The sequence below is a fragment of the Octodon degus genome, unplaced genomic scaffold, assembly GCF_000260255.1.
Source record: "Octodon degus isolate 3935 unplaced genomic scaffold, OctDeg1.0 scaffold00112, whole genome shotgun sequence".
Classification (NCBI taxonomy): domain Eukaryota; kingdom Metazoa; phylum Chordata; class Mammalia; order Rodentia; family Octodontidae; genus Octodon; species Octodon degus.
In genome coordinates this window covers 6,156,861-6,166,956 of record NW_004524688.1, presented here as the reverse complement: position 1 = coordinate 6,166,956, position 10,096 = coordinate 6,156,861, and the positions used below count along the sequence as shown (strand labels likewise).

General features: G+C 54.5%; 1 protein-coding gene across 1 annotated transcript in view; it reads left to right on the top strand.

Annotated features, from left to right (window-relative positions):
• LOC111812088 (secreted and transmembrane protein 1-like) overlaps nucleotides 1-9,615 on the top strand; it is a 27,858-nt gene extending 18,243 nt beyond the window's left edge. Inside the window, exons 2-6 of the mRNA XM_023699331.1 lie at nucleotides 6,958-7,103; nucleotides 7,998-8,306; nucleotides 8,668-8,745; nucleotides 8,937-9,070; nucleotides 9,544-9,615. Coding sequence (XP_023555099.1) covers nucleotides 7,010-7,103; nucleotides 7,998-8,306; nucleotides 8,668-8,745; nucleotides 8,937-9,070; nucleotides 9,544-9,567 — 639 coding nt within the window. The 5' untranslated portion in view covers nucleotides 6,958-7,009 and the 3' untranslated portion in view covers nucleotides 9,568-9,615. The remainder of the gene's footprint in view (nucleotides 1-6,957; nucleotides 7,104-7,997; nucleotides 8,307-8,667; nucleotides 8,746-8,936; nucleotides 9,071-9,543) is intronic.
• Nucleotides 9,616-10,096: the final 481 nt, after the last annotated feature.

The following is a 10,096-nucleotide window of genomic DNA, read 5'->3' as shown; positions in this document are numbered from 1 at the left end:
GATCTCTTTTTTCAGAGTACTGTAATTTTCCTTGAAAAGATCTTTGACTTCTTCAGTTAGATTAATTCCAAGGTATTTCATTTTCCTCGGTGTTATTGTAAAAGGTATTGTTTCTATAATTCCCCTCAGAGTGTGTTTGTTGTCTGTGTAGAGGAATGCTATTGACTTTCGGGTATTGACTTTATAACCTGCTATGCTACAAATTCCTGTACTAATTCTAGTAGCTTCTTGGTGGAGTTTTTTGGGTCTTCCAAGTAAAGTATCAAGTCATCTGCAAATAATGATAATTTAACTTCTTCTTTGCCTATTCTTATTCCTTTTATTTCTTTCTCTTGTCTAATGGCTGTAGCTAATGATTCCAGAACTATATTGAATAGGAGTGGAAACGCCTTAGCCCACACAGCCCCAAGAAACTCCTGGCACCTCCTGTGCACGTAGGCAGGTTCCCGTATCTCCTGCTCTTCCCAGAAGCAGCTCCTCCCTGGGCAAGGACAGCCCCACAGCCCTGCCCCTCTCCTCCCGGCCCCGCCCCCTGCAGTCCCTGAGTTTTCCTCTAGCTGGAAAGGCTCAGAAGCTGGAGGCCTCAGAGCAACTGGAGGTTCTGTGGGAGAAGGCAGCAGATGAGTGGCTGGGAGGCAGAAGGTGAGGATTCAGGGGACTGGGGGCTTCAGGGGTTGGGGACTTGGAGGGGGGACATGTGGGGTCCCTGGCTGTGGCACCTGTTGGGCCTGCAGCCCCTGTCACCTGTTGCCTCAGAGATGAGCAGGGAGCAAGGCAGGTCCAGGCTTGCTAGCCAGGCACGGTGTGGGCAGGAGGAGGGGGCAGGTGGTCCAGGTGTGGTGCCCAAGGGATCTGCATCTCTTTGGGGCCTAGTCTGGGCTCTGGGAGGAGCAGTAGCAGCACTGTAGTGTCCCTAGGATGGGACAGAGCTGCCCCTGACCTCTCCAGGGAGGGCTGAGGGCTGCTGGGCTTCTGGACTCGTCACACTGTCTGAACAGGTCTGTGCATACCCACACGCATGCACAGCCATAGACCTAGTGTCACTCGCAGATGTGTGTTCTCATTAACGGCCTTCTTGTGGGGATTCCTTTTCTTACACACACACACACACACACACACACACACACACACAGACACGCCCTGTGCACTCAGCACACATATGCAGACTCATTCAGGGCAGGGGAGTGCTCTGAGGGACAGCCCCAGCCCAGGCTCCAGCTCCCTCCCTTGGTCTCTCTTGTGTGTGTGTGGGTTGGCTGCCAGGCGCTCTCTCTCAAGCAGGGCATCTGCAGGGCTTTATCTTCAGCTGCACCGAGAACAGGCTCCCTGTCCTGGGCAGAGACCTGGGACCCTGGAGGCCAGTGCTGCAGCTGTGCAGCCTTGTGGGACAGGTGCTGCAGCTGTTGCTGTTGAGCCAAGAGCAGGATGGGGACAGGCAGCCAGGCAGAGGGGGCAGCTTGAGCCAGGGATGAGGCAACAAGGCCTTTGCTGTATCCCCATGGGGGTACTTAGCTGCCCTTCTGTGGTCCCCCGAAGGCCCTCTCAAGCCACCTGAACAGGAGTCACAGCAGGTTGGACCTTATAGGCCTTGGCCTTATAGGCTGTAGCTGTCTGCTGGGAGCTATCAGGGCCTGACCTGTGTAGTGTGGCCCGCAGCTGGCTTGGGCAGTACTGCTGAGCCTCTCCCTGTAGGAAGCATGTGGCTTTCCCAAGCACCTGCAGCAGGCAGGACAGAAGCGCTGACCTCCTCCAGTGCTGGTGGGAGTGAGGACCCCCAAGCATACCTTGTTCTAGTGAATCCAGCCCCAAGATGACCTGGTATCCACATACCCGGCTCACCTGAAGCTCCCTGTATGCCCAGCGGCTGGAGAAGCAGGGCATAGTGTCCCTAGGGTTGCTTGGCTGGTGTATCCAGGATGGCTGAAGTTTGTCACTGTGGGCACTTAGGCCTCGTGGGTCAGGGACTCTGCAGATTCCACTGTTGAGCTCCCACTTTAATGTGTGCACATGCCAGCTTGTAGGGGTGATGTTTGGAGAATCTACTTGTTGTCTTTCTCTAGCCCTGGCAGTGCCAGGAGTCCCTGTGCCCGGTCTCCCTGCCCCACATTGAGCTCTGTGGCCACCCATTGCTTTTCTAAGCCTCTTTTCCTGTTTTTTTTTAGCTGGTGCACCTTACTCCCTTGGGCTTTGTCCTGTAGTCAACAGAACAACAGTGAGACAAAAAGAATGCAGGATGCTCTTATTTTTGAATTTCAATAGTAAATCTGTTTTAAATATGTGTGTCCAAAATGTTGCAAAGTACTACAAGTGTTTTTTTCTTTCTTTTTTTTTTTTTTAATTGGGAACTGAACCCAGGACCTTCAAATTGAGCTGTTGCAATTGTGACAGTCTTGCTAAGTGGCTAAGCTGCTCAGGCTGGACCTGAATTTACAATCTGCCTGCCTCAGCCTTCCAGGGTGCTGGATGACAGGTGTATCACCATGCCTAGTTTGGTGGTTCGTCTGAAATTTTACTGTATCTGGGTGTACCAGATGGGTAGTGTGTGGCCATGTGAAAAGATCTGGTGTAACCAGGGCACATTTTATCCTGGGAAGCAGGAGCAAATTTCATGTAGCAGGCCAGCGAGATAGCTCAGCCTCATAAGCGCCTGCCTGGCAAGTACAAGGTCCTGGGTTCGATCCCTGGTACAGCAAAAAATTTTTAATTAAAATTTTTTTAAAATTCTTTTTTAAAAAATTAGAAAAAAAAGGGCTGGGGAGGGCCAGCAAGATAGCTTAGCAGAATAAGCACCTACTTAGGCATGCACAGGGACCAGAGTTCGATCCCAGGCACCACATGCCATGCTGGTCCTGCCCTTGGATGTGTTGAGCTGGCCACCAAGATGGGACCGGTTGAGGTGGTGCATGTCTATAATCCCAGCACTGGAGAGGCTGAAAACAGGAGGATCACTACGAATCCAAGCCGTGTAGTGACATCCTGTACCAAATACATTAAAAAAGTAGGGAGCTGGGGAGATAGTTCAGTGGAGATATTTCAGTAGTCTAAGCGCCTGCCTGGAAAGCCCAAGAACATGAATTCTATCTGGACCCACCATGAGGTAGGAGGATCACTATGAGTCTGAGCTGTGTAGTGAGACCCTGTACCAAATAAATAAAAAATAAATAATAAATAAATTTTTAAAAATCCATGTACCAGTGTAGCCACTATGCAAAGGACCTGGGCCTCCGGGTCTGAAGCTTCAATGTGGGAGGTGATGTGGAGGGTAGGGGCACAGAGATGGACATACCTGCCACTCCCCCACCCCAGTTATCACTTCACCCTTTCTGAGCCCCTTGAAGTCCTGTCAGGCCCAGAACAATAGCGTTCCAGCCCCATCGACATGGCCCTGGTGCCTCCTGTAGGACCCCTTGGCAAATGGCTCAGCTCATTTGCAGGGCAGTTGGCCCTTTGTACGGGGTGACTGTTGGATGATGTATTCCAGGCCTTGCTCTGCGTATGCAGGTGTTAGGTACCATACATGGGGAGCTATGGGGAGAGGATGCGACCTACTCCAGCCACCACCTAGCCCAGGGCCTGTGCTGCTGTCCCTGCCAAAGCTGTGGACACATACACTGGAGGGGACTTTGAGGGCCAGTGCGAAAGGTTCTTGGAGGAATGCAGGCTAGTGGTCAGTGAGGTGACCCTGCCATGACAGGCAGGATGCGGCACCACACCGGCTGGAGGATCTGAGAGGGTCTTAGCCCACGAGTCCAGACAGCCAGTAGCTAAGATGTGGAGGACACAGAGCCCAGAGAGAGGAGACAGGATCAGCTTCTCTTTCCTCCTACCTTCCCCCAGGGCCACCATCCCAGCAAAAGCTCACAGGAAGAACAGAGCTAGCACATGCTGCCCCTCCATCCAGGCAAATCCTGGGCAGCCCACATAGGAGGACACTGGGGTGTGTGTTAGGTCCTTGGGGCTCCAGACTTCAGCCACAGAGATGTGGAAGCTACTGGAGAACCAGCCAAGAGGCAACTCTCTGTGCTAAGCAAGGACTAAAGTCTAGAGGCAGCAAGGGCTGGGCCTGTCCCTAGACTTAAGCTAAGGACAGGCTTTTGGGGATGAGCAGGTAGACAATGTACCGAGATGACCCCGTGGCCTTTGGCTGAGTAGCGACGGAATATCCACCTTTGACTCATGGTCCAAGAGTATAAAGTCCCAGGAAAGAAAAACAACAGACTCAGGTGTAGCCTTTCTCCTAGTGAAGGTGGGGCTCCTGCAGAAGCTAGCACAGAGGACAGTCACGGCTCTGCCTGTCCTGATGGCCTGGCCTAGTCCTGGAAGGTGGACAGTAAAGGAGGGGCATAGCAGGTACCCCAAGGACAAGGGAAGGAGGGACTTTCAGTTTCAGACCTGAGCAGTACAGGGAGAGCTGTGCCCACAGTGCAGCTCCACTCAGCAACCTCAAGGCCAGGTTGCCTGCCTGGCACTGGCTGGGTTCCCAGTGAGAAGACCCAGGCCAACAGTCCCTCAAGTCAGTCATGGAAGCCACTGGAGGACTGTGGCCACACTGTGATTCTTGGTTGTTACCTTAAACCAGCCCAAGGTGGAGGCCAGATGAGAGGCAAAGGAGGGTGTGAGCTCAAGGCCCCCTTGTCTAGATTTGGAGCTCTCCAGGGCTTCCATGAAGGATGCTCACAAGCAGGTTGAGAGATACAGCATCAGTGTCCAAGCCTAGGGTGCAAGGACGCCTCTGGCTTTGGCAACAGGAAAAGCCTGGTGCTCTGGGTAGTGCCTTGACTAGCTCAGACTCTGGGCTCCTGAGAAGTATGTAGTGGGTGTCAGGCCAGCTTTCAACAGGGGACTCAGGGTGCCCTCAGGGGTCCCTGACACTTCTGCTGTGATTGTTTTGTGCCCATTGTGCCTTGGAGAAACACAACTCTGGTGACTACCAAGTCCATTTCCTTAAGCAGGAAACTAAGACTCAGAGAGGGGGTTGATGTGAGTTAGGGGCCAAGCGTATATGGTGTGCAGAACCACACGGGGTTGTGGGGAGCCATGGGAGGGAGTCCCCCAGAGCAGCGGATGCCTTCATTCTGCAGGCTGTGGAGCATGTCTTGTAAACATACCTCTTCTTGTCTCTTCACATCATGGACAGGTGAGGCAAGACTTTGCCCAGCTGAGCTTGAGCTTAGGCATTGGGCCAGGCCCCACCTCAGGCACTGACCAAGACTTCATGGGGGACCTTGTTGCCTCGTGTAAAGTTGTGCTCCTTGTCAGGGACTGGTCGGGCTGGAGGGCTCCATGTGCGCAGATCCATGGGATTTGGGTGCTACTGCATGCAGTGTTTCTCCAAGTGTCCTTCTCGGGGCTCTGAGAAGCTCACCCCAGGATGCCCGTCCTCAGCCCCACTGTGTGCACCTATAACTGTGCGCTTGTGTGTGTGTGCGTGTGAGTGTGGTAGGTGGTGGGACTGGAAGGCATTCAGGAAACAGGACCCTGAGGATTCACTGGCAAGTGAGGAAGCAGCACTGTGGGAGGCTGGTCTCCTGGCTGCTCTGTCTCTGCTTCCTTGTGGCGCAGGAGGACAAGTCTCCAGCTTTCCCTGGGCTCCTGCCTGTCCCTGGTGCTGATCAGAGAGCTGGAGGGGACATGTAAGAGAGGACCCTGAATGTACCAGAGGAGAGGTGGTGAGCAAGTCAGGAGGATGAGATGGGAAGGGTGCTCCCTTGGATACAGGGGCCTTGGAGTGAGGCTTTGGAGGCATGAGCAGGGCCCTGGAGCTGGCTCCTCCCATTCAGATAGAGCCATTTAGACTGGCGGGCCTAATGGGTAAGGTACAGACAAGACTGCAAAAGGAGATGGGTCCGCCCACCAGAGACAGCCAGCACCTGTCAACCTGTCATGTGGATAAACCACGAAAATAAATCTTTGTGCCTTAGAAATACAGAATGCCTATCTATCTATCTATCTATCTATCTATCTATATCAAGTGCATATGCCAACTATTTGTCACTAGAACCAAACCTGACAAACAGCAACCTACTAAGGGAAGGGTTGATTTTGGCTCATGGTTGCAGAGGAGTCAGTCCATGGTCTCCACAGATTCTAAGGCAGCCACACCATATATGTGGTGAAAAAAGCTGCTCAACTGCTGAAAGCCCAGAAGCAGAGCAGGGAAATGCACAGGAAGAGGAAGGGGTGGAGGTCCCTACAGCACCCAGCATCACACCTCCAGGGACCCATCCAGACAACACACAGTATGCTACACAAATCTCCCAGGCAGCACCCAAGCTAAGCAAGCCTACAGTAACGGCTTAATCATCACAGTGTAAGTGAGGCCAGGGCCTTGGGAGGCAGCAGGTGCGAGGCAGGGCTCTAGCAGTGCCAGTTAGGGGGAGACCTGAGATTTCTGAATGTCTTCCAGGTGCTGATGATGTGAGGATATTTGTGAGCGATGGAACAAGATGAACAAGAGGGCCACCTGTAGCAAGCATAACATTAAGGGGCTCTGTGATCTGGGTGTGTTATGGGATGCAAAAAATAGAAGAGGGAAAACTGCAGCTCCATGCCGAGTGATGGCCATGGACTGAGGTCTCGAAGCAGCACCAGCGCTGGAGGGTGCAGGTGTTCTGGGCCACACCCTTGGGAAGGCCATGCAAGAACAGTTTTGCTAATTTGACACAGAACTCTCTGAAATAGTGATTGAGGACAGCTGGGTGCCAAGACCTACAAGGTAGAGGCTCTGACACCTCTCCGTGGATTCTTACATCAGCACCTCACATTGCATGGAGCAAAAGGACAGGAGCAAAGCTCAGACACTGAGGGCTGAGTGTCCAGCAGAGACATGGACATTGGAAGCACAACTGGTGGGACTGATTTGAGGACCTGGGCTGTCAGCCCTGACCAGGCAAAGCTGCTCCCCCTCAGCCTCTGCTTCAGTCCACAGCCTCTGATCCCTGTGCTGTCTTTCTCCAGGGTCTACAGGACAAGGACCAGGGACCTGAAGGCCTACTGCCAACCAGCAGCCATGCACACCTGTCCCTGGGTGCCTCCCAGCATGGTCCTCAGAATGCTTGGGACCCTCCTACTCGTGGCCACCTCCCTGAGTACTCAGAATGGAAGTAGGTCTCAGGGTCTCCCCACCCTGCCAGGGGAGGGCCTAGGGGACAAGAAAGCAGGGATGGGAGACCAAGGTGAAGCCTAGCCTGACTCAGGGCTCAGGAGAGGGCCTGGACCCTGCACACGCAGGCACCATGGGAGAGAAGCAGAGCTGGTGCCCTGGGAGGGAAGGGCAGGCCAGGTGCCCCAAGGATGGCAGATGGCAGGTGTCCCTGGCATCCCATGGCACTCACTGTCAGAGCCCCGGGAGGGGGATAGCTAAATTCAGATCTGGTTCCCAGGGAAAGGGAATGCAGGAGATGGGGGCCAGGGCCTAAGACCGGACCAAGGAGGCGCGGCTCCACAGGACTGAGGGCCACTGTCCCAGTGGCAGACTCGGCCCTAACCATCAGCCTCTGCAGCTACTGGGCCTTCAGAGACCAGAGGCTCTGGGGGCCCCTACACAGCCTGGGTCCCAACAGGCTCCCAGAGATTTCCTCAACACAGATCTCCAGTTCTGGGGATCCCTTAAGCCACTCAGGGACATCCCACAGCAGCTTTAATGACAATGCAGTTCTGGTCACTGGTAGCCAACCCAGGACAACAAGGATTTGGGGTCAGGTCCCCCAGGATGTGTACACTCCCCCCTCACCCCATGGAATACACAGGGGAGGGGACAGCAGGAATATCCTGCAGACCAGCTGGCTTGGGCCATGGGACACTTTCATTGGCTCCCAGCTGGGTCACAGCAGCCCCCTCCACACACTGATTCTGCCCCTGCCACATAGGAGCCATGTGCTGCTGCTGCTGCTTCAATTTGATTAGGCAAATAAAGAGCTTGCTGTGTCCTTGGAGACCCCCAGGAGAGCAGCCAGGCCTTCTTCAGGGCCTGCCCTCAGGTGACTATTCCTCCACAGAGTGGGACAGGCCCATCTGCACGGAGGGCGTGGTGTTTGTGTCCAGGGGAGAGAGGGCTGTGCTGGCCTGCAACAGCTCCAACGCCCTCAGGCACGTCACCATCCAGCTGAGCGCTCATGGGGAGACCAGGACCATCTTCAGCGAGGCAACCCCAGGAAGCTTCTCCCAAGAAGGGTGGCAGCTCCAGGTGCAAGGGGGCCTGGCCCAGCTGGTGATCCAGCCTGCCCAGGATGCCCACGCAGGGCTGTACTTGTGGCATCTTCAGGGGCTGCAGAGAAACAAAAAGGAAACCAGGCTGAACGTCTTGGGTGAGGACTAGGGAGCAAGGAGGAGGGTGGAAGAGGGGCTGAGTTACAGGGAGCACAGGGGAGAGGTCTCTCCTGCCTGGGCCTGGGTTCCCTGCACCACAGGAGTGAGCCAGGGGCCCTGCCAGTCTAAAGCCCCACCCACCCGATGCTTTCCTTTCTTGCATGACTCCTGGGGCCTCATCCACCCTCAGGCTCTCCTGCCCCCTCCCACCTTTTAGTCTATTACCTTTGCCTGAGCCCGGGGCCAGGGACTGCAGTCTGGGTCAAGGGGGACTCTAAGAACCCCATCTGGACTCCTGCTCCCTGGAGCTGGGCATGTGTAAGAACTGGCCCTCACCTGACAGTGGTGTCTGTCCTGCAGAGCCTCAGCAGGAGCAGGAGATGGAGCCAGGTCCAATGCTGGCCTTGTCTTCTGGGAGTGTTTCACACCTGTCACCAGGTACAGCCCCACTTCGGGGTTGCTCTGTCTTTGGTGGTTCTGCTTTCACTGCCTGGAGCCTCTCCCACCTGGCTCATCCATCCCTGGTCACCCCCAGTTGTGTGTCTACACAGCACAGGGCGTGATGCTGTCAGGGTGAAGGGGTTACTGTCAATGATGCAGACAGAGGCCCTCCTACCTTTCTACTCTAGAGGTGCTGCCTAGAATCCAGGAGTCCCGGTTTCGAATGGGGGTGGTGGTAGCTCCCCTGTTTCTCCTCCTGGTCATTGTTGCGGTCACTGTGCTCACCCAGTGCTGGCTACAAAGTTCCCGGAAGTTCCATCAGGTAGGCGCCCCTGCACCTGCTTGAAGGCAGGAAAGGGACACCCACCCTGGAGGAATGACAGACTTAGTGGGGTCTCTTTGTGTCCTAATCTAATACTCCAGCATCCCTGGGGTCCCACACCCTCAGCATGAAACTTCAAGAGTTCCTCTGTCCCCAAGTCCTCACCTCATGCTCAGGATAATGTAGGGGATGGCATGGAAGTGTGGACTTCTGGGGCCTCCCAGGACTCTTGGGAATTCACATCAGGAATAAAATCTGTTGTCTCTGAGCCCAGGGGGCTACTTACTGGGAACCCCTGTGAAGTGGGCTCAACCCCTCTGGTCCTGGCAGGATAAGGGGAGGGTCTAGCTGTATATCTGTGTGGACATGGATGTGTGTGCAGGCTGCGTGTGCTGAGCTGTGTGGGCTCTTGTGTGAGATGTGTGGCCTGTACCCGAGTGTCTGCACAGTTGAGCCTCTGCCTCCCCCTGCAGATGAGGTTCAGAGCTCTAAGCTAGAGCATGGCAGACTTGAACCCTCAGCGGAGCTCCAAGGAAGGAAATGGCCAGCGACTCCAGCCCTAAGGTCTCTTCTAGGTCTCCTGCGGAGATGCACCAGGACATCACAGCATTGTGCCCCTCGTTGTATATTAAAGCCAACCCTTGACCTGACCTTCAGGTGCATTAATGCTCTTGACAGTTTTGAGGAAGCAGTGACAAAATTCAGTTGACCCAATCACAGGGGGACCTTGGAGATTGTACCCAATGTGCATGTGGACACCAGGTAGAGTTGATAGAGGAGCCTGCCCTATGGTGGCCCAAGAGGTACAGGTCCATCTGCCCTGGACACGGGGTTATAGCCTGCTGGGACTCTTGGGCTTCTGGTTCTGGAAGCTGTGGGCACCCTCAGGCAGTGTCCTGGGCCTCAGCCTTGTGATGCCAATATGAGTGAAGAATTCTCACTGAAACTGAGGTAAATTGACTTTCCTGGAACTGTTGAGGGGTACATGGTGTGGCTATGGCCATCATATCCCTCTTCTTCACTACC